Source organism: Carex rostrata, chromosome 1, assembly GCF_964058835.1.
Source record: "Carex rostrata chromosome 1, lpCarRost1.2, whole genome shotgun sequence".
Classification (NCBI taxonomy): Eukaryota; Viridiplantae; Streptophyta; class Magnoliopsida; order Poales; family Cyperaceae; genus Carex; species Carex rostrata.
Genome location: NC_135918.1, coordinates 10,809,278 through 10,832,471, shown reverse-complemented (window position 1 = coordinate 10,832,471; position 23,194 = coordinate 10,809,278). Strand labels below are relative to the sequence as shown.

The window sequence follows — 23,194 nt, the reverse complement described above, 5'->3', positions numbered from 1 at the left end:
AGTTCATTGTTTTTTAATAACTATTGAAAACTCTTTCCATTATCATTCTCTAAGGTTTTTGGTAATCTTGCAAATCCTTTCAATTTTTTTAACGAAGAAAAACAATTACTTCATTAAAATATATTAATAATTATAAACAAAGAAAAATTGTTTTGACATCATGCTTTTAAAAAAGAAGAATAAAAACCTCACAATAATTTTCACAGCACAATTTCATAATCATTTATCTGCTTTTATGGATATGAATTTTCATAAATTAGTTTTGTAAATTCTTATATCCGTGAAATCTCAATTTTGTACAAGTCCATAACAATCAAACACATCCTTTATATGCAACTTGCTCAATGGCATGTCACAGATCAATCGACAATATTGCAGCACGCACAAATACGCACTCGAAAATGTTTATAGAATTTGATATTTCCTTGTGCTCATCTAAGAATAGATGAAAAAAAGGCTAAATAATATTTTGTTCATATTTTAATTTTATTAATGATGAAGCCAAAATATATGTTTTGTGGTTGTTTGCCAAAGGACAAAATTATTTAACTATGTACGTGTCTACGATTGCTTATTTTCTCCGAAATACATCCAATTAATTATTTGTTAATAGAAACAAAAGTGAATATCATGTATATAAATAGAGGAGGGATTGGATGACACTCTTTTTTGGTGACATCAGATGATATCGTGTATTTTTAAAGTTTTCAAAGTCCAAACAGTCGATCCAAACTGTTCAACATAATGAATATGTTAAAATGTGCTTACAGATCAAATTTTATATTTTTTTGGATTTTTTTACGATTGGATGACACATAAGTCATGACACGTAACAGTCACACATGCTTTAATTGCACTGTTCCCATAACAGAGCTAGAGCTGACTCGGACGTTCTATTTTTCCACACTAATCCAATCAAGTTCATCGTTCCTGCTAATCTGCTATCGCCTCTTCGGATAATATTAATAACAGGCTGATGATTATTGCTGTCAATTACATAGGCCCGGCCCAATTAGCTCTTGCTTTTTTCCTCATTTTCCGGTCTCGCTTTCTTTCGAGTCGATTTCCCCGATTCCAACAAATCCTCCGAGTCTAGCAAGCGAGAAGAGGCGATGGGAGGCCATGGCGGTCTCAACATACTTCCTCAGAAACGATGGAACGTTTACAACTTTGACAACCGCGAGAAGGTCAAACGGGACGAGGAGGCCGCGGCGCGCGAGGAGCAGCTCCGCCTTGAGCAGTCCCGTCGCGCTGAGGCCGATTCCCGCCTCGAAAGCCTCCGCCGGGCCCGAGGCATCGCCACGGCCTCTGCCACGATAGCATCTACGTCAGAACCCGTAGTTGAAGCTGCGGAGTCGGGTGTCGAGGCATCGGAGGGGGATTCTGGCCATATAAACTTATTTGGGGACTTGTCTGATTTTGGATTTCTCGGTTCAGATGAGCGCAGGGAATCAAAGAAAGCTAAGGTTGTTCTTCTACCCCCCCTTTGTTTTTCTCTTTATTTATTTATTTATTTATTTTGCAGACCCACCTTGATTTGAAGTTTTCAACTACTATTAGGTTTGGAACATTATCTGTGTGGTTTTGTTTTTTTAACACAAGGGATCTCTGATGCAAATTGTCTAACACCTTGTGTGTGAAAGAAAATTGGGACCTTTCTTGGGTCACAACTTGGCAATCAACAATAGCAATGAACAAAAGAGAAATGAAAAATAAGCAAAAAAAAAAAAATAGACACCATGGTTTAATATGGTTCAGGTTTCCCCTACATCCACCTTGGCGGAAGCACTGACAAGCAATTCACTATCATAAAATTCGGTTACAAAGTTTGATTACAAGATTTAGAAAGCTCTCTTCACTCACTTAAGATAGAAATCTTAGTGACGATACTCTAAAATCTCTCAAACTCACAAGCTACCCCTGAAGAAGACAGAACACAAGAAGATATATTTTAGCACCCTTTTGTTCTCTGTTAAGTTTCAGCTCGAAAGGTATCCCAACAATAGTTGTTTGCAGCCTCATGAATCATTTTTCATATGGCTTGCTAAACTGTGAAACTAATTTAGGCCCGCAAAGACTCAACAAACAAGTGTTACACGCAGTTGTTTAATGGGACGTATTTGCTAACATTTGGCTTCTTTATGGTATCATTATACGCCTTTATTGTTTGAATTTTTAATTATGAAGGAGATGGTTTACAATAGTTTGCTCAATTTTCTTAAGAGTTTTAACCTTATTTTGTCAATCATAGGGTTGTTTCTTCACATGCTTCAAATCACACCGTGATTTTATCTTTTTTAGTTTTTGAAGCATTGTTTTTTGGTAGGGAGAACAAACAAATAATGTCATATACACCAATATATTAGTGAAACAGAAAAAGTTAGGTGTACTGATCAGTGTCTCATGAAATGATTTACTTTTGGTCTTTGTGAGGTTATCTAATTGCCTGTCCTCTTATTTAAGGACTACACTGTTTAAAGTTTTAGTAGCAGTTGTTGGATTAACTGTATGTTGTAAAGGGACATCGCCTTATTAATTAAAATAACAATGGAGATGAGATGATCTTAATTATCACGTACTAATCTGCTCTTTTTTCTCAATGCTAAAAGAGAAATTTTTTTCTCAGCCTGAATCTCTTAATTAGCTTCCCTAATTTGTTTCTTTATATGTTATTAGAAGCATTGTAATGTTTGCTGGATAGTATCAATTGATTTGTTAGATTAAATAATTCTAAAGGATAGTTCTTTTTTTGAAAATTTATGACACACGCTTCCAGCTTTAACTTGAGCTATATATTAACATATTCTCATAAATTTCAGCGTGAAGAGGCAGCTGGGTCCCATAAGAAAGAGCACAAGAGGCGAAGAGAGGAGAAGGAGAAGCCTAAAGAGGCAAAGGTTATTGATCCAGAGGAGGAGAAATACAGGCTAGGTTACGGATTGGCTGGTAAGGGCGTAAATAAACCATGGTACCTTGCAAAACCAGTCTCTTATGAGGCATTGAATGGTGATAAAGAGGTGAGTAGAATCGAAGGTAAGAGCAAGAAGAAATCGATAGCAGAGTTGAGAGAGGAGAGGATGGCGAGAGAAAGAACAGAGAAGGAAAGGGAAAGAAAGCTCCTTTCCTTGTCTGGAAAAAGAAGATTTAAGGGATAGAGGGACTTGTTTCTTTTAATTAGTTCTTTTCTTCTATTTTCCTTTTTAGTCCTCTTGGTGTAGAAATAATATTACAGAATGCTACAAGGGGTTGTTTGGCACACTGATGTCCACCTTTCTTTTATCATCCTCCAACTTGAGCCAGCTATTGCTTGGGTTTTGATAAAGGCCTTGGGCCTGACCAGGTCAAGGGATATCAATTACATATATATAGCCCAGAAGCTAACAAGTTGGTAAATTTTTCTAAAGATTTACTAATTTAATGCCATTGAGCAGTAACGTTTAATTTTCAATTTTCTAATGATTTGTACATGTTATGAAGATTTGCTAATTTTACCGTTGGGTGACGGTGAATGAATGATCCGTTGCAACGGTAGATAACATTTTGGTTCATTTTGATTATTTTTGGACGAATAATTTATTTTTAGTAGTTGCTATATATGCCTTCTATCTATCTAGACGTTTTCTAAACTTTATCAGATATTAAAACGAGCCATTTAACATATAACCCAACTATTATTTTATTTCAAAAATATTAACTCCTTTTTCCTAAATTTAATGTATACTAGACAAAGGATACTAGTACACATATTAAGTTCATCTCCCCTTAATCATTTTAAAATTTCAAGTACTTTGGGGAGATGATTCTTGTAGAACTCATTTGTTTCTTGATTTAGACATCCAAACAACATTTGACATATTGTCCTTTCTCCTAAACCAACAATCCACCGACGTATGTCCTTGTTTACAACAATAATTGCATAATATTGAATTTGTTTTATTAATGGACTTAGACGAAGAATTTGAGTAGAAGTTAGATCTTTGATTTGATGTGCTTAGGTAAGACCTATGTGATTCTTGAGCATTATGTAGGTGTATAGACCTATTGACACCACTACTTACTTTCTGATAGTGTTTGTTTTTGACAACCTTATAATTTGCATTATTTGCCATATTTTTCTTTTGTATTGTGATTTTATTTGAATGTAGGGGAACACCTCTATTTGATCAATTCCTTTGAATCTTGTTATGTGTGTAAATTTTATCCTTATTGTAACCACCTTATATACTTTGACTAACAAAATTGTTTCTTTGTGATCTGTGCGATAGGTGTACATTTCTTATACTTAAGTTTATTTCTAGGTGTGGATGATTGAGGTGTCATGTTACAAAAACTTTGAGTGCATTCCCCTTTGATGTTATGGCTTTTCATGTGAGTGAGACCAAATGAGAAGTTACCATTCTTGACTCTGGGAGCTTGGATAGAACTTCAAATTTCCTCACATGCATGTTTTATTGAATCTATCCTAATGACACTCTTAGGTTCATTAGGTGGTCTCAAAGCCTTATTTTCGGTCTCCAAGTGTTGTATCTTATTTTTCAAAATTGCTATTTCACTTGAGTGTCTTCTACATATATTGTTTATTTTTAGTTCTTTATTTTTCCAACTCATAACATAGGTTTTCACATTCAACTGTTTCGATCATTAATTTTGAATTGAGATTTTCATTCCTATCTTGTAATTCTTTAGATTCAATTTTAAGATTTTTAATTTCACCTACACAAGTTGTTTTTGTATTTAACTCTAGTATTGTGGACTTTAAACTAGTTATCTTAAGTTTTAGCTCAAGAATCTCAGATTCTAAATTTTGGATGACGTCATCGATCTTTCTTATGTAGTAAGGCATGTGATTCATCAAGCATGTTGTTCAACCTGGTATCCACCTTAGCAATTAATTTCTTATCTAAAGAAGCAATTGAATCACTAGTTGATTCATTGACACTTAAAGATTCATTATCACATCATACTTTATCAAGCTTCTAAATAGCTAGCTATAGCGCCGCTATAGCGGTTTTGGACCCATAAAGCTAAGCTACGGGCTAAAACTGCGCTAATCAAGCTACGACCGCTATAGCGCGTAGGGGCAATAGCGGTCCGCTATGCTACATGCATGAGTTATGATTTTGCAATTTTTTTTTTTTTCTGAAAACATGATTTTGCAATTTTAATGGGCCTTAATATCTAGATTGGTTTTTTTTTTTACTTTATTAAGCTATATCAATACAATGGAACATGTGCGGGCTATACCGCTATATCAATTAAATTTTGTATCATGCATTAATATATGGTAGTGGTATATTTTGAATATAAAATATATCGATAGTTTTTGAATTAGGGATATTTTGAATGAAAATTTGAACTTTGTATTGGTTTAATATGAATAATATTATAACTTCTTAATTAATTTGATATTTTTTTTCTTGATGAGACATTTTTACTAGGCAAAGCCTTCTATGGACATAAGGACCTATTTGTAAAATGAACATATTTTTATTTTTAAAGTTCAAACAGTCGATCCGAACTGTTCATCTTGTTCTCCATATTAATATGTGCTTGGAGACCAAATTTTACATTTTTCTGATTTTTTTTACTATTTATTAAGATGGGTACAAAATTCAATGGTCTGAATTTGATATGTTTTATACCCATCTTAATAAATAGTAAATAAATTCATAAAAATGTAAAATTTGGTCTCCAAAGATATATTAATATGGAGAACAAGATGAACGGTTCGGATCGGCTGTTTGAACTTTGAAAATAAAAATATATTCATTTTACAAATATGCCCTTATGTCCATAGAAGCATCACTCTTTTTACTATTAGTAGAAATATAAAATATAATTTTTGAAATAAAAAAACGCTATTTATAATAGCTTTCGCTATAGCTCCGCTATTCGCTAAAGCTTTTTTTTTTGTCTCCCCGCTACACCGCTATAAACGCTATTTAGAAGCTTGTACTTTATTTAACTCAGGGGTTAGGCGTACCTTGACTGCTGAGCTGGAGGAAAATGCTTCACTATCATGGGTAGCCATCAATGCTAGGTTAATGACTTTCTCATTTTCAGACTCTGAGTTCGATTCTCCACCACTGCTGTAGTCTGTCTCCGTTTGTTGGTCTGCGACCATTGCTTTTTCTTTCTTGCTCTTGAACTTTCTATCCCTTATGTTGATCACCATCTTCTTTCTTTGAAGGGAATAGTTTGAAACAATTTTGGATGTAATGTCCTTCTTTGCTGCACCCAAAACAAATGACTTTTTTATTGTTATCTTCTCTCTTTTTGTTGTACTTTATTTCAAAGTACAACATCCCTTGGATTAATACATTCAGTAATTTGTCATTTTCTTTTGGTTGAGGGTTATTGCTTTGTGAGTTAAAGTAGTTTGGTGAGCTAGATGATGGTGAGTTCACTACTAGAATTTACAATATTTCCCACGGTATGAAATGTGATTTCCCACGGTAGGAAGGGTCCATGGAAAAGAATTTGCGATTTCTGACACACTCCATTATTTCCAACGGTAGACCTATGGAAAAAGTAGCGCATGGAAATCTTTCCTGTTTGCTGATGGAAATGTTTTCTATTTGCCGTTGGAAATACTAATGCCTGACCCATGATCCGCCAAACAGACCATATATTATATTTTATTGCAAGTTCATGGAAATGCCTCTCCCCATACCGTTGAAAATACTAATGCCTGACCCATGACCCACCAAATAGACCAAAAAAATATATTTTATTGATAGTTCATGGAAATACCTCTCCCCATACCGTTGGAAATAAATGAGAAGTTGAGAGAGAAATTATTTCCATGAGCTACCATTGGAAATGTTTTGCTTAATATTTTTATATTATTTTATAGCAAAGGTGCATGGAAATACCAGAGAACTATACCCTGGGAAATGTTTTATTCATCCAGTTTACATTATTTTATGTTAGACTTATTATTTCCATGAGACTACCGTCGGAAAAATTTATTTCATGGAGACAGAAGCATTTAAGTTTATTTGATATCTCCCTTTATAACAATAAAAATAAATCACAACATACAACAAGCAGTATTTAATTGTGATATATAAAATGAAACACTACAAATTGAAAATATATATTTTGGTATTTGAATTAAACTGATCTATTTAATTTAGATACAAAACATTTTCATAAATACAAGCAATACATAAGATCTTCCTTTGAAAGACTCTTGTGTCCTCCTACAATATATGTTTTTAAACACATGAGTGTTAGTAAATGAGTAAAATTAGTTCCAATTAGTAAACAGTGATAATTAGCAAACAAATTCTTGTGTTTAATCTACAACTTCAAGATAATTTAGGGATAATAATTAAGAATCTGGTGAAGGTAAAATTCATTACTAATTAAGAGGCATTACCACGCAATTCTAGTCGAGACCTTTGTGTTCTCTTCCCCATGAGCAAGTATAGACTTAGGTGGCTTCCTCGCATATCAGGAACCATACACAGCTTATTTACATTGTCAATTAGAAAACAACAAATTTTGCAATGAGTCTATTCTAAGGAGTAAATAAAAATTTAGATCATCATTGCTGGTATGGAATGAAATTGTTGCAATGTCAAGAATATCCCATTATTAAAAAAAGGTAACACGTCAAAACTAGTGTATACTGGTACAGTTTATATATATAGTTCATTTCTTGTGTATGTGTATGTGTCAGTGAAAATGCATGTACCAGTATGATTTTGTCTATAGTAAAAATAAAATCATGAAATTATATATGTACTAATATGTACCAGTATGTAAAAAAAGACTATCTTCATTTATACAGTCAGCATATAAAAAGGGACTGAAGGCATCTAAGAAACAATATAACACACGAACCTCAAACGATGCACATATGAAGCAGTAGCAGCAAGTGCAATGATACTGTGGAAACCAATGTAACAAATCCAACTGCAAATTAGAAAATTGAAAGGAAATGAAAACAAATAATAATGTAATAGGTATAGGTGGCAGTAAATTGGAGATGTAATTACAATCAGTAACTTTTTTAGAATGCATGTGAGAGTAATTTTTTTTTCCATTTGAGTTTTTGTCATGCATGCCATGTGCTGGCTCACTTGTGGCCTGCATGAACTGTAAATTCATTAGGTCAGTAACACACCCATATCAATGTAAAGAATGGTACCGGTTCTGGTATTAAACTGGTACAGACAAGCATGAACAATTCACAGAGGCAAAATCAAGAATCACAGAAATGAAATACAGTCCATACTACTTAAAAATTGGGAGAAATTCAAAAACATTTGCAAATAATTGAGAGAAATTGAAAAATTAATTGGGAAATAGACGTACCTAATTGCTTTCAGAGTACGGTTGGGCTTTTCTTTCCTCCGTCGTAACTGGAGAAGAAACGAAAGAGACAGAGAAGAAGAGAGATCGGAGGAACGGGCGAAAGAGTAAAGATCAGGCGAAGGATTAGAACTTAAGTAACGGGAGAAGACATGCGGAGGGCGGAGGAGAGAGAAAGCGGAGAGGAAAAGGGAAGTTTGGCGGAGGCAGAAGATAGGAAGAGGAGGAATGAAGGGATGCGGAACTTTCGAGTCCAATAAGATTCAGAACCGTTCAATCTGCATTAAGATATGTGCGCACGAAAATTGAACATTCATGCACGGATATTGAAGTATAGTGCACGCATCTTATTTTAGATCGAATGGTCAGTCAGTCATTGAACCAAAGGACCATCCAGACCTCTCTGAATTCAGAGAAAAAAACATAAAAGTTAGGAGAAGAGACGATTTTTACATAGAGGGCTGACACAAAATTTGCTACATTGGGTCCCTCTAGTCTGTGACATAATATTGAATAGTTGGAGGTATCCATTGGTAATTAGAACAACACATCTTCAATCAAACGGTTCAGATTTACATATATTTATAACCCTTCGATGTTTTGATATTTCGTCGGCTTGATGGATAGGTAAATAAAAATAAATTTTCATCAAAATTTGCTGCAGGGATATATATGCAGTGCTCCTTAATTTCAACGGTTCCAATCAACCAACGGACGACGTGTTTACATGTGTCTTCATTAACTCACAAAGCAAGAGTTTATGTTCTATAAAACATATACTCTTGCTTTGTGAGTTAATGAAGACACACGTAAACACGTCGTCCGTTGGTCGATCGGAACCGTTGAAATTGAAGAGCACTGCATATATATTCCTCCAGTAAATTTTGATGAAATTCTATTTTTATTTACATATCCATCGAGCCGACGGAATATTGAAACATCAAAGGGTTATGAACAATTCACATTGGATCGAAACTCAAATATAATAAAATTTCAGAATTTTTATGTTCGTTACGTTCAATATTCTCCCTTGATCATTTTAAAACAAATATGGAATAATTTCATTACAGATCGACCGTTGATTGTTCATGTGAAAATGAACGGTTCACAGTTTTTTGTTAAATATGAAGTGACAAATAATAGTAAAAGTCTATAAAATGGACAATTATAAGTATGATTTGGTCACAGAAGATGTAAATAATTTAATTTAATTTTTTAGAATTTTTTAAAATTACTTGTTGTACGTACATTATCTAATTAGTAAATATTAAATTCAGAGCCGTTTGATAGGTAACGAGTAGTCTTGATGTCTTAATTTTAGATGCTGTGGATAGGGAGTCTCTATTCTCCGAGGTAACCTAATATTTCTGTTTAGATCCGACCCTAAGTGATGTGTAAGATCCTTTAATATTCGTGTGTAATGATCATCAGACGGTCCTGATCTAAACACAAAAGTTATGTTACCTCAGAGTTCATGAATTCCCCCAGTGCAATACAAACAAACTTCTTCTATTTTCTATCTGGACCAATATTTCTCCATTGCTACTCTCCTCCGTGTACTCTCCGTAAAAAACCGAGATTGAGCGGCAAAACCCTAAATTTTTCGCTTCCCTCCTTCAACTCCCTCTCAAAATTTCACTTATTCTCCCACTTTTAGAAAATTTCGGTTCCTTCTCCAGCAAAGAACCCAAATCACTCCCAAATCGCCCCGCTCAACCTCGTTTCGCTTCCTTTCTTCTCCTCTCAGACCCGATCCTCCCAAACCCGCTCAGATCTCCCTCATCTCCTTCAATCCCCATCTTCTCCCAAATCGTTCTTTTGGTCAAGCGAGGTGAGATTTAGGCGCGTGGAGCTGATCCGCTGACGAGGTGCGGGGCTGGTGAGGTGTTTTTGGTTTTGAATATTTTTGAATATTTTTTCTTTGAAAAAGATTCTCATGTGTTTTTGGTTTTGAAATAGAGAGAAATAAATGCACGGGTTATCAAGGCAAATTCATGCCGTTTCCGAGCCAATGGCCACTTGCCAGGGGTTCAAATAGAGAGAAACAACAGGAGGAGTTTGATTATTTTTACAGTTTATTTCCATCTATACAATTTATTTGATTATTTTTTCATTGTGTTAATTGATTCTTCATATTGTTCTTGCAGAATATTGAAATCTGATAATATAGAGAAGTTTGTGGGTGCTGTGCTGAAGGTATTAATATAAATTAGCCACTATTATGCATTTATTTTACTTATGGTAGCTGTCTACATCAAATATTGCAGCAAAGATGAATATTTTTGTTTCAGTTAATTTGCATCTAAGAGAATTTTGTTATTTGGATTATATGCGTAGATGACTATGAATCTTTGACCCTTTTTTTGCATTCAAGGATTTTCAGTTTCGATTACCAGTTATTTGGATTTGTCTCAGTTTGTGCAAGCCAACTGAAACCTTTATTATGGTGATTATACTGGTACAACCTAATTGGTAACACTTGAAACAGTACACAATTTGACTTTTTTCTTTTTTTCTACTGCAAAGTATACCATATATTATACTTTATTTGTCATCAACTTACTGATAAGCACATCTAGCAATTCTATATGAATATTCTTTCTTATAAATTGTCATCGTTTTCAGGGCTATTGGGATGTACTGTGTACAACTCAAGAGGAGAAGAGGCTCCATTCAATCCAAAGTTCCATATGAGTTCCTCTTAGGTACTGCTGAAGTATACAAAAACACTTTTCCAATGTTGAAGCAAACAATTATTGTATGTTGCTTTATGCTTTATTCTGTCCGTTTCCATGGAATTTGTTAATGAGGTTATAAATATCCCATGCCAATATAAACTTGTCGGAGTGAATACTTTTTTACAGACTCGTACTTATATAAGGTAAGTAATAAGAAAACTCTAATTATGGAGTGATATCTTCTGGCCCTTCATTTGAAAAATATTAAAGAAATTTTATGAACCAATAGGTTGCTTATATAGAGGGATGAAAAGAAGAGCTTCATTTAATTTAACATAGCAGGTGATGAGGTGAGGCAGTAACAAGTCTATCTAATTGAAAGGAACAAGTCTAATTACTTTGTCCTTTTTTTTGTAACGGAAGGTAGGAAGTTTTGAACAAACTTGCGTGATGTAACTTTTAGATGTATGATTTTTTATTTTTGCTAAACTTGACAACTTGTGAGATAGGTGCTTATATTTCATTATTGATTTATAACAGGCTGTATCGGGGATTGTACTAGGTGGTGGGGTTTCCACCTTTCATGTGCATATTCCATAAACATGGGTGGTTGAGGGACTGGCTGCCCAGTAGACCCCTGAAAAACATTTGGTTTCAGGTAATTTTTCACTCTTATTTTATATGATTGAAAAGGCTAATCATAGATCTACATGCAGGTTAGCTTCAATCAGAATTAGGTCCTTCCAAATTGATACAAAAGTAAATGCATATCCTTGTAAACATAGCCTATTCTTTTTGCATGCTTTAATTAATAATTGAATAGTTTATCCTAAGTCAATACATATACTTAAGTAGAGACATCCTATAGTTGACCTATTAGGTTAAATGGTGGTATGAGTTTTTAAGTTTATGGGCAATATCTGACCAAACTATTTTTCATAAAATTCATTGCATGTTTTACCGCAATAACCGACTATGTCCACAGCTAATTGCCTAAAAATGGTGTATATATATATACACGTACTTGCTAAAGCTCAATTCAAAATTATTGTCAAGTGCTTGTATATATTAGTCAGTCTAGCTTTTTTTTCTTCTTATAATTCAAAAATTCAAAATTTGTATCAAGCTCATATACATGTATTTTTTTTTGTACAGTACTGAACAATTCTTGAAATATTCAAATATCCAATAATCAACAATACTTCATTCTCCAAAACAAACTAACTCATGTTTTCATTTTTACAGCAAGGAGGACAACATAGCAAGATAAAAGAAAGAGTGATTGCATCGTTCTTGTAAAAACATTTTTGCAAATTTAGTCACTTCTAAATATTATTTTGATAGTGGTCTTGAATTAAGGCATATTTTAGGTATATATAGAAGTTTCTTTTAGCACTTGTGTTGTAATATTTTTTGGTTATTTGATAAATGATGATTATACCATGTTGATTAATATTAATTGTATGATTTTTCTCTATATTTCAATTTGTTTGTTAATTTGGCTGAATGACAATTGGGGAATGTAAACGGGTCAATACTGTGTTGGTATAGGGTGGATTGTATAATGAGAGCATGCTTATATAATTCCATTTAGACTTGTTATTACCATGGGTAATCAATGGAATAACAAAAATCATCTTTCCAGGTAAATATTAGCCCTTGAAAATACTGGGGTGGGTCCCACGTACATGGCTCTTGGAAATAAACATGTGGGTCCCACGCTTGTTTGCCTTGGAAATACAGGGGTGGGTCCCACGCAATCTGCCCTGGGAAATACTTAGGTGGGTCCTACTCACAACCCTTGGAAATACTCCAGACAGTTCCCAGGCGTGAAAGTATTTCCAACGGTCTTTTTTCCATCGGTGTGCCCATGGAAAATAAAAAAAATGAGTATTTCCCACGGTGTCGTCAGAAATAATCACTATTTCCTTCGAGGGTTGTTGCCACGGTAGTATTTCCAACGGTATCCGATGGAAATGACGATTTTAGGGCTTTTTCCAACGGTATGCCTATGGAAAAGCCGATTTTCTACCCAGGGAAATATTGTGAATTCTAGTAGTGGTTGTATTCTTTTGGCTTTGTAGGTTTATGAGTTTGTGCATATAGGGACGTGAGTTTAGTTTTGGGTTTAGAATCCTCGGTTTCTTGGAGTTTTTCTTTACAACTTCTGAGATTTGCAAACAGTTCCTCTGATGTGAAGACTTGTACTCTCGACAATACCTCTAGTGCGCTCACCATTGATTTCCATCCAGGTTTCCTAAGCATAACTTGTAAAAGCTTTATTACAATCTTATTGTTAGATAGTGGTTGTCAAGTTTGATAAATTCATTTTGCATTTATAAAATCTATTATAGGTGTCTTCTATAGACTCACCATTTTCTACACCAAAGGTCTCAAATTTTATTTTTAGACCCGTTAGTTTGGTTTATTTGATTTGGTTATTATCCTCATATTTGTGTATAAGAGATTCCCACATCTCTTTTGTATTTATAACATTTGAGAACACAATCCATATTGATTCATGTATAACACCCATAATAGCATTCATGGCAAGGTCATATACCTTTTTGGCAAGTTTGGATTATGTGGTAATTATGTTGGTGGTTGAGTTATAGACTGGTGTGAAATCATTTTCTACAGCTTCTCATACTTCAATCAATTTCAAATAGTTGGTTATAATCTTGTTTTCAATAACTAAAGTTTTTAGTAGATGGAGTCAACATTGGAGATCTCTAACATGTTTTGGTGTACGAAGTGCCATTTTTAGAATCTAATATAATAATCAAATTAAGTGTATCTTAATTTTTGATTTTTCTACTCTGATACCACTTGTTGGTCTCAAAGGCACTTAGAGAGGGGGTGAATAGGGCCTTTTTAAACTTTTAATCTAAGTTATAAGTCCCCAGTGTGTCTTAGAGTTATTCTTGACGAAAACTAGAATAACTTAGTTCTAAACTAAATTAATAAACAGTAAAATAAAAGTAGAGTTTAGAGACACTTGATATGAGAGTTGTTTACGGAGTTCTACACTAATGCCTACGTCTTCGGAGCCCGCGACCTTCGAGATGGTGCGCCTTTATTTATCCAATGAGAAAGGATTACAAGGTGTAACTTGTGAGCCCTTACAATCTTCTGGGAAGTCACACGGCCCGAGTACGAAATCGGCTCATGAATACTAAAGGCTCAAAGATAACAAAGTGAGCAATTATGGCTCAAGGATAACAAGGTGAGCAACTAAGGCTCAAGGGATAGTTGATTTGATCTCACATAATCACTTTAAGATCAGTTGTTGTATTGATTGAATAAACTTGAGATTGATTGTGGGTATTAAAGCTTAAGTGCATAAGCAACTACGACTTTATCTAGACTTGAGAATTTGAAATATTAAAGTTGGAGGTGGCTAGAGTGATTGTCCAAACCTTGGTATTGCTTCTATTTATAAAGAGTTGATAAAAATGAGTTAAGTGGTTTTGACCGTTGCAACGGTACATGGACCGTTACAATGATAGGTCAATTTGAATAGGTTTGGATTGAAGGAACCATAACGGTGGAATTTGTTGATAACGGTAGATTGACCATTGTAATGGTTCCCTCAACGCTAATCCTTTGTAATGCCGATCGTCAGGTGACGGTTCTGATCGATTTAAACTGTCACAGACTTGGCTGATGATTTATTTATTCCGTTGCAACAAACCATGGAGTTGGGTTGCAGAAGTCTATTTCTTTCCATAAACCATGCAGTTCATCATAGAATTCTTCTATGGTTTTTTCGTCCTGTTTAACATGTGAGACCCGCCAATTTAGCGCGAACACTTGTGCCTCATCACTTCCATCATAGAAGGTGGTTGCTAGTGCTTGCCACACGTCTTTTACTGTAGGATGTCGAATGTACTTGCTTCACAGTTGTGGCTCAAGAGAGTTTATGAGCCACCCTTCGATGACTGCATCATCTACTTCCCATTTTTGGATTCCAGGATGTGTCACTTCCGAGGGTGCAGGAACCCCCGTGAGATGCTTTATCTGATCCCTTCCCTTGACATACATCTCGATTGCTTGACACCAAAAGGTATAGTTGGTGCCATCCATCTTTACGTCAATTGGGTTAGGATGAATTGACCCATCAGTTATGATAACAGGTTGTGCCGTTGGTTAACAATTAGTAAGGGCAGCATTTTGCATAGCCACCATTTGAATTTGTTGGAGGGTTATTGCTTGGGTAAGTTGTGTGAGTTTTTCTAGAAGATCCATAGGATTTATGGTCTCACTGGATTCAGACATTGTTTTATCGAGAATGGATAGCTCCTTAGAGCAATATAGCACAAAAAATTAAAGTTAAAGATAAGAAGAGCAACAATTTCTCTAGTTATACCACCAAACAACCATGCTCTGATATCATGTCAAAATTATTATGATAGTATGACAAAGAATAAGAACACAATCACTCCCATAAAGCTCCCTTCCCTCCCTTTATTTTTATTAATTCAAAATAGAACTACAAAGTATTTTTGTATATGTTTTTCTAAGCATCATCTATTCCTATATAATTTGATTGCTAATCTATCTTGCCTTAATTGAATATTTCCTAACATATACATATTTCCTTTTCCACATTATTTCCTTAATATAAGATTGCCTAAATATTATATTGAAGGAAAACAAATCTTCCGCAATCTTCTGTCTTGTTTGCCAATCATCTTCTGATCTTATGTCATCGTATCATGGTGTATATTTCAAGTCTCCAACATCCAACGCTCCCTCTTGTTTATAACACTTATGGACGGTAGCACAGTCGGCTAGAAGAAAATGTTCTAGGACGGTAGCACAGTTTGCTGCGAGACCAAAGCCTTAAGATAGTCCTAACAAAAGAGGAACCAGATCTAGATACACTTTCATATTATAGACGATTAAAAAGTATTGATGCATAAAAAAAATTACAAAATTTTCAATTTACAGGGGACTTAGCCCTGTTTTTCTACACATAAATCCGCCCCTGCCCCAGCTTATTTATATCTAGTAGGCCGAGGCATAATTCAAGACAGAAATTCTAATATTCTGTCCACCTCAAGGCATTCAGATAACACAAGAAAATAAGAACACAAGGAATCCAACAACAAGCAATATATTTAAGAAACAACAGGTTGGCAACTCCAAACGTTTCAGTTTACATCACAGACTTGTACATGAAACTTTTGGGGAAGTATTAGATAGTTCACGTCTATTAACAGAACCATATGGAAATATTAAATAAAAACAAAAAATCAAGCAACCAGAGAAAGAGACGAGTTAATAGAAGCTTCTTTTTTTTTGGATAAAACTGGGAAAAAAAAATCCCTCTGATTTCATTGAAATCAGCATAACCTAGCACCAGTAATATCATTTTAAGTTATAGTACGATATTACATTGTTCTAGACCTATAAATAACGCCCGAATATAAATATTTTTACAACAAAAATCCCATAAAGAAACAAAGATTTAGAAGCGCATCATCGATTTGTTTTCCACACCCAAGCTTGAAAGAGCTGCTAAAGTTGGACTACTTCCTCTTCATCTGAAATGGCCTGTAACAAAGCCGGTAGATCACTAACATCATGTGGTAATACAAATGTTAACTTGAAAAAAATAATAATAATAATCATCCTTTGTTTTACCCCACAAGTATGTCAAATAAAAATAAAAAGCATAAGCATGAAAAATAAAAAAGAAAAAGCATGGGCACATACCATAAAAAGTTTGAACAGTGACTAATAAGATAGCTGGAAAGGGAAAATGGACCGATATAATTTTTTGGGTATGGGGCGGTGCGGCGGTAGATAATCTCAGGATGAGGATAACATGAATTTGTGGGTGCAAGGTTTGGGCGGTGAGAACCGTAAACATCGATGTCTGGACTAAACCTTCTGTAATAATAAATGGATTGGGGCAAGATTGAAGGAGAGACTGAAGTAGGTAAAGATAGGCATCGGCTCTCTGATGCAAAAATAGTGTGATCAGGAGGTATGGTGGTTGGGATGAGCCTCCTATTCTCCACATCAATCTCGTATACTTCAAAGTGTAAACCCCATAAGGGTGGCACATCCCGGCACTTCCGTAGGAGTAACATTTTTCCTCCATACTCAAGAAGACCAAGATACAAGGGATAACTGTAGGTCGGGATCCGAGTTGTCACGTTGAGTTTTGGATCCCAACTAGGCCCAATAGTCGCTTCCTCAAGCTCAAACTGCAATAATTCTCCAGTGTTGTGATCAGCCGCATACAGCTGGCCTTGAAAGGAGAGAGTGGAAGTACAATTGACCTCATAATCCGTACCAAACCATCTGTTGCCTCTTATCCTTGCAAATGCAACTTTATGACATCTTTGAAAGAAGAAAACAACAATGGAAGATGAGAGGAAGTTCACACTACTTGGCTCATCTCGGATCATGATGGAAAGAAGGGAATCCACCTTAGGCAATTGAGTAATAGATAATGTGAATGGGTGGAGAAGACATAATTCACCCGTATTCCTTCTTAGCAGTACAAGGAGACCATCAGCAGAAGATATTGGCGTGTAACCCTCACGGAACAGCGGAATGTTGACTAGAAGGCAGCGTCCACTTGAGACATTGAAGAAGGTACTCCAATCTTTAAGCCCACGAGGGGAATACTTCTCACGTTTACCAGAGATGATCATGATCCAATTTCGTGGCCGAAAGAGGCTCTCAATGGTGGACGGAGGAGCAGTAGATTGCCTCCAACCAGGACAAACTGCACGAAAGCGGATGTACTCTGTTACATCTTCAGAAAGTAGAAAGTTGGAGATGATCGCCACTACGAGTTCAGGGAGTGAAGACCAATTCCTTCTCTCCATCGTCATCGCGTTGGTCTCCTGAATTAAAAATTTAAAATAGTGTCATTGCCAAGTTAACTTAAAAGTACATGGAAAGAAAAAGCTGACATCCCTTGATCTTTAATTCCTTACATATATGAAAATTTAAAAGTAGTATGAGCCGCACAATAAAAATAAAATAAAAAAAAGGATCCCGAAATAGCGAAGTATATCCACTGGTATATGGCGCATGTGTATTGTCCCACCTGAGCGTTTCATGCTCCATCCAATGCATATGTTACACATGCAGATGATTGCTATTGATGGCATGACCAGCAGCAAATTTGACAGGTTGCTATTGATGGTTGAGACTGAAGATAGGACAATTAATGTGGGACGAGTCACAGCAGTTTAAGTATATATAAAGCATATTCATATAGAGGCAAAATCCAATCTAATTAAAATTCACATCAAAACAACTTGACCTTAGTGATACAAACAACAGAGCATCCCCCTTTTAATCTTTTTGTTTTTAAGAAACTAACAATAAAATTAAATTCCCAGAATACCTAATACGACTCATTAAAAAAAAATGCCAGAAGCTTTACATCAACCCATGCCAACTGAATTTAGTAGTCTAGCACTTAGATTAATTCTTCTATTTTTTGTGTGTGATTTTTTGAAAGTAACCCTAGAGAAAAAAGATAACATATAAGAAATACAATAGCAAGCTCGGCAGAGTAAGAAATGAATACATGTGGTGGAGGTTGATGATCAGAATTCTCTTCTCCAAACAAGGCTTGGCGTTGGGTCTTCCGTCCTCGGCGCGCCATATGTTTTTGAAGCTAGCTAGAGTCTAGAGACAGTAGTGATCTGTTCGGAACAATATATAGATTGCTTTGCTTTAGAAAAATAAAATTAAGGTGGTGGGTAGCTATAGTGTGAGTAGGCGACGGGTGGTGAGGGAATCGATCAGAGATTGTGGAGGAGGCGAACGAGAGACGGAGAGGGACACAAGGGCAGTCGCCTGTTTGCTTTGCTATTTGCTTGATCACAAGTACCGACAAACACTTAAATCCATATTTGCGCTATTTTTTTGTAGCCCAGTGTCAGTGTGAAGAGAGCCCGTGGGCCCAGTTTTCTTTTTCTTTTCTTCTTTTAATGTTTTAAGAAAGGGAAAACTTTCCATTCAGGCAGAAGTTTTTTTTTTTTTGCACCGACAAACACTTTTTATTTTTTTTATATTATTGTATTATGTATGATCTTTCCATAATTTTTCAATTTTGGAACTTACAAATAGGAAGAAAAGAGAACAAAACAGCTTCCATACTTTTTTTGTTTCTTCCTCTCTTCGTTGCCAAGAGAACCAAATTCCAATTTAAACCTACTTAAATAGGCTCCCATTAACCTCTTGTAATTTTTTGAAACTTGGTTAATCTTTCTATTTTTTCTTTGAGTAATTATATTCAACCCTACACTCCTGTCTCCTCTCTATCCCCGCAGCTATAGTAAAAAAATATTGTACTATAATTCCCACTAATTATATGGTTCCTCTTTTTTCAATCTCCTCACTCATCATGCGTTAACTTTCATAGGTATAAATACTTGGAGGATAAGAAATTATAATTTACAAACTAAGATACTAATACTTGTATGCGTAACTTGATATGACCACCCTCTTTTCTAGTTTCTCAATGGTCCCCGCGTCAATCTATATCAAATGAAGTAGTGGGGACCCCGCATACTCGCATCAACCTTCTCCAATCGTCCCAGCATTAACCTTTCTTTAACAAGCAATAGTTGACCAAATAGTTATAAAAACTCTAGCGCATAGGAATAAATACTTGTAATACTTGATATTAATACTTTAAGATATCAGTCAGTATCATATGTTAAAAAAAAACTTGTAAGTATAGGTATAAATACTTGCACGACGAGTTATAAATACTTGTGTGACGACGAACCCGAAAGTACATTATCATGGATCTCATTTGAAAGAGAAAATTGCGTAGAAGACATTCGTGGTTTTAGATTCCCAAAATTTCTCATAAATCGTCAGAAATGTGGATGAGATTGAACGAAGAAAAAAAAAATCCACTTTTAAAAACGTGTATGACCCCCATGTAGTTTGAGATTTAGTTGTAGAGAGAATTATTTTTGTAAAATTTATTAACCTTATAGGTATAAATACTTCCGTTCTTAGATATAAATACTTTCGTGCATATGTATTAACACTTGTGACGGCGAGTTTGAAAGCACGTTATCATGGATCTCATTTGAAAGAGAAAATTGCGTAGAAGACATTCGTGGTTTTAAATTCGCAAATTTTTTCATAGTTTGTTAGAAGTGTTGACGAGATTGAACGAAGAAAGAAAATATAAAAACATGTATGGTCCCCCCTATGTAGTTTGAGATTTGACTGGAGATACAATTATTTATGTAAAAGTTATTCACCTTATAGATATAAATATTTCCGTGCATATGTATTAATACTTTTGAAAAAAAAAATTTATCTCCGGAATAGTTATAGAAGTTAAGTGGGAGAATAATTAATGCGGAGATAGAAGTGCGTGACAATTATGAGGATTAATGCTTTCCTTTAACTAAGGTTTCCGAATAGTTAGACTAGAATTTAGATTTACATGCCTATATATAATTAAAGAGTTGTATTATTTGCGATGTATCGGTCATATGATAGAAAAACATTATCCTTAAGCTAACATGAGCTTTTTTGGTCGTTTAGAGATTATTAATTACAACGTAATATATTTGTAATATGAAACTGTTAACTTTAATTTTATTGTATGGATTCAATTTGAAAGTTTACTACACGAAAGTATTTATTTTCATGATTTATATTTTGGAATATTTTATGTTACTGTATTTTATTGTTGTGTTGGTTTTCTAGCTAATTGACGAGCAACGAGAATGTTTAACTTCTATTAGTATAATGAGCAACTAGAAAAAAAAATACAATTGATTAGTAAAAGGGTTAACTTTTATTTGTTTCTTAATTTCTTAAGATTATATTGCATAAATAATTAGTACATTTTACTTGAAGCATGAGCACTTCAACTAATTGTTTTTAGTATGTGATGTGATAATTTGTTTATAGTTGTGGAACCCACATTTATTTATACCGAATAAGTTACATGTAGAATATCTATATTAAAATGATCTATTAATTTATTACTTAATTTGTTTTTTAAAGAATAAATAAATACCATGAATTTATAACCATATTAATTGTTTTTGTTACAAAATAAACTTGTATTATGTATGTTTGTTTAGTTTAGGCTTATGAAATTCTTCTTATACTAAATAAAATTCGATGAAAAAATTTATAGTCATTTGACAATACTTTCGTTACCTTTCAGGCATATATATATATATATATATATATATATATATATAAAACATGCATGATGCCTTGCTATGGATTGTAAAAAAAAAAAAAAATCCATTGGTATTGGAAAGTCTAATGATGTTCGTATAACTTTTAGGTTGAATGACGTTCTGTATTATGTACGATAATCTTTTCATAAAATTTCAATTTTGGAGCTTACAAATAGGAATAACTTGCGCAGTATAGAAACAGTCTAACAGATTGTATACGCAGTTTTATTAAATTGTTCTGTATTGATCAAACAATGGGAAATTTGACAAACTGATCTGGTTTTTGAAAATAAAATAAAATATTATCTAATAAATTTCTTGTCATAACGTTCCTATGGGACCCACTCATAATAAATTTTCTGTTCCGTCAATTTACTCTCATTGTTTTTCTCCAAAATTATATTAAAAGATGTGTTTCTTTCTCTCTTTGTTGCCTAGCTAGAGAACAAAACATGTAATTTAAACGTACTTAAATTAGACTCCCATTAACCTCTAATAATTTTTTGAAAATTATAAAAGATATCGGTTTTTCTCTCTCTTTTCTTTAGTCAAGATTTCAGAATAGTTAGACAAGAGTTAAATTTACATGTCTATATAATTAAACAGTTGTCATTGTAAAAACATTATCTTTAAGCTTACATGAGATTTTTTGGTCGTTTATATTTTATTAATTACTAAATATTTTTCTAATATGAAATTGTTCCCTTTTATTTTATTACTCTATAAATAATTTTTTATACGGATTTAATTTGAAAGTTTGCTACAAGCATAGAGGTTACAAAAGTATTATTTTTTTAAAGTTAGTGACTTTAATGCCTACTAATAATTTGATAGATAAAAAACGTATTTATAACAAATCAAGTGACTCTAATTCATAGATCAACTTCTTTATTCTCATGAAATCCTCAAAATTACTCAAATTACTCTAAGCACCTTTAATCATTCTCTTAATCCCTAGATCTACTACTATTTTACTAGATTTACTCTTCTAATCCTACTTATATACACTCATAATCACCATAATATCTTAATCCCCATCTCGTTCTACAACCGGATCCGCTCTTAATTCCCATCTTAATCCTCTAATCTTAACTAGCTTTAGAGAAATTATTAACGCCAATATTTGATTAAATTTAAAAATAAGTTCTTCAGTAAAGTTTCTATAAAAAAATAAAATATAAGTATGATTTTTGTTACCTGAGGTTGCCATTTGCTGTTGCTTCTTCATTTCCTAAACCGCTCATGCTGATTTGTTCTACAATAGTAGATAATTTTTGGTCCTTTAAGAGTGGAACAATTGAGAAAAACGCAACAGAAACAGAATGATAAAAAAAATGTAATAAATTTTGGAAGATATGTAAATAATAACCGATGCCGGACTTATATATATATAGATGATCTAGCTAGCTAGCTATGGTTATATTTTCAGTCGGTGCACAAAACTAGATTTAATTGATTAGAACTTGCTATTAATAATTTTTCATGTATAATTAGTACAGGAAAATGGTAATCAGCCTGTTTAGTTGTGTCTTGTTACAAGTAAAGTATTTGACAAGAACTTCATTTATTTATTGATTTAAATCTGACGTTTAATCAAATCAGTAACCTCCGTCGTTATGCTTAAAAAATGGCTTTCGGAAGAACTTATTGAAATATAGGGGGATCAGTGAACTTATTAAAATTTAGGGGTTTAAGTACTCCCTATACTTACTGTTGGATTTAAAAATTGTGCTTATGTGGATTTTTCATAGGTTTGCTTTAGCATACGTTATTGTAAGAGATAAGGTTAATTACAAAAGTTCTAGAAAAAGGATGATCGTAGATGATATTACATTTCAAGAAAAAATCGCAGATTGTTTTTAATTACCTGGACTTGCTCCAGATGACATTTGAGAGAGGCAATCAGCCCTCAGAAGTTCGTGCTTTTAATAATCTACTTTGTGCTTCTCTTCAGATCAGCCTCCAATTCTCTTGCTAGGTGTGAAAGTTGTA

At 34.0% G+C, this 23,194-nt stretch overlaps 3 protein-coding genes and 1 long non-coding RNA gene across 7 annotated transcripts; 2 read left to right on the top strand and 2 right to left on the bottom strand.

The window, feature by feature from the left end:
- Nucleotides 1–1,025: 1,025 nt before the first annotated feature.
- On the top strand, nucleotides 1,026–3,260 carry LOC144558137 (leukocyte receptor cluster-like protein). Its single transcript, XM_078306880.1, has 2 exons — nucleotides 1,026–1,466; nucleotides 2,820–3,260. Exons 1-2 carry the CDS (start codon nucleotides 1,113–1,115, stop codon nucleotides 3,153–3,155), a joined length of 690 nt encoding a protein of 229 aa, XP_078163006.1. The 5' UTR covers nucleotides 1,026–1,112; the 3' UTR covers nucleotides 3,156–3,260.
- A 3,754-nt stretch (nucleotides 3,261–7,014) lies between these two features.
- LOC144557475 (uncharacterized) lies at nucleotides 7,015–9,798 on the bottom strand. Its single transcript, XM_078306084.1, has 6 exons — nucleotides 9,787–9,798; nucleotides 8,713–8,725; nucleotides 8,326–8,566; nucleotides 7,852–7,923; nucleotides 7,385–7,446; nucleotides 7,015–7,205 (listed from the first exon to the last, which is right to left on the bottom strand). Exons 1-6 carry the CDS (start codon nucleotides 9,796–9,798, stop codon nucleotides 7,153–7,155), a joined length of 453 nt encoding a protein of 150 aa, XP_078162210.1. The 3' UTR covers nucleotides 7,015–7,152.
- Nucleotides 9,799–9,870: 72 nt separating this feature from the next.
- LOC144566190 (uncharacterized) lies at nucleotides 9,871–12,485 on the top strand. The gene is made up of 5 exons (XR_013515155.1): nucleotides 9,871–10,201; nucleotides 10,282–10,518; nucleotides 10,948–11,027; nucleotides 11,541–11,658; nucleotides 12,246–12,485. It is a non-coding gene; the product is annotated as an uncharacterized LOC144566190 (long non-coding RNA).
- A 3,945-nt stretch (nucleotides 12,486–16,430) lies between these two features.
- Nucleotides 16,431–22,451, bottom strand: LOC144566173 (uncharacterized). Of its 4 annotated transcripts, XM_078316104.1 has the most exons (3): nucleotides 18,562–18,718; nucleotides 16,722–17,866; nucleotides 16,431–16,559 (listed from the first exon to the last, which is right to left on the bottom strand). In XM_078316104.1, exons 1-3 carry the CDS (start codon nucleotides 18,637–18,639, stop codon nucleotides 16,535–16,537), a joined length of 1,248 nt encoding a protein of 415 aa, XP_078172230.1. In that variant the 5' UTR covers nucleotides 18,640–18,718; the 3' UTR covers nucleotides 16,431–16,534. The 4 variants fall into 4 exon arrangements, with proteins under 4 accessions (XP_078172230.1, XP_078172240.1, XP_078172220.1 ...); XM_078316114.1 differs by lacking the exon at nucleotides 18,562–18,718 and adding an exon at nucleotides 22,400–22,451 and having other exon boundaries at nucleotides 16,437–17,866; XM_078316094.1 differs by having other exon boundaries at nucleotides 16,437–17,866.
- Between the last annotated feature and the right edge of the window lie 743 nt (nucleotides 22,452–23,194).

Bases quoted from the DNA above. Each gene is read 5' to 3' on its own strand.
- LOC144558137 (XM_078306880.1), top strand. From the start codon at position 1,113: ATGGGAGGCCATGGCGGTCTCAACATACTTCCTCAGAAACGATGGAAC. The intron at 1,467-2,819 runs GTTGTTCTTCTA...CATAAATTTCAG, and splicing joins GGGAATCAAAGAAAGCTAAG to CGTGAAGAGGCAGCTGGGTC.
- LOC144566173 (XM_078316094.1), bottom strand. From the start codon at position 18,639: ATGGCGCGCCGAGGACGGAAGACCCAACGCCAAGCCTTGTTTGGAGAA. The intron at 17,867-18,561 runs GTATTCATTTCT...TTTTTAATTCAG, and splicing joins ATCATCAACCTCCACCACAT to GAGACCAACGCGATGACGAT.
- LOC144557475 (XM_078306084.1), bottom strand. The intron at 7,924-8,325 runs GTACGTCTATTT...TCTAATTTGCAG, and splicing joins CGTACTCTGAAAGCAATTAG to TTGGATTTGTTACATTGGTT. The intron at 7,447-7,851 runs GTTCGTGTGTTA...TATGCGAGGAAG, and splicing joins TCATATGTGCATCGTTTGAG to CCACCTAAGTCTATACTTGC.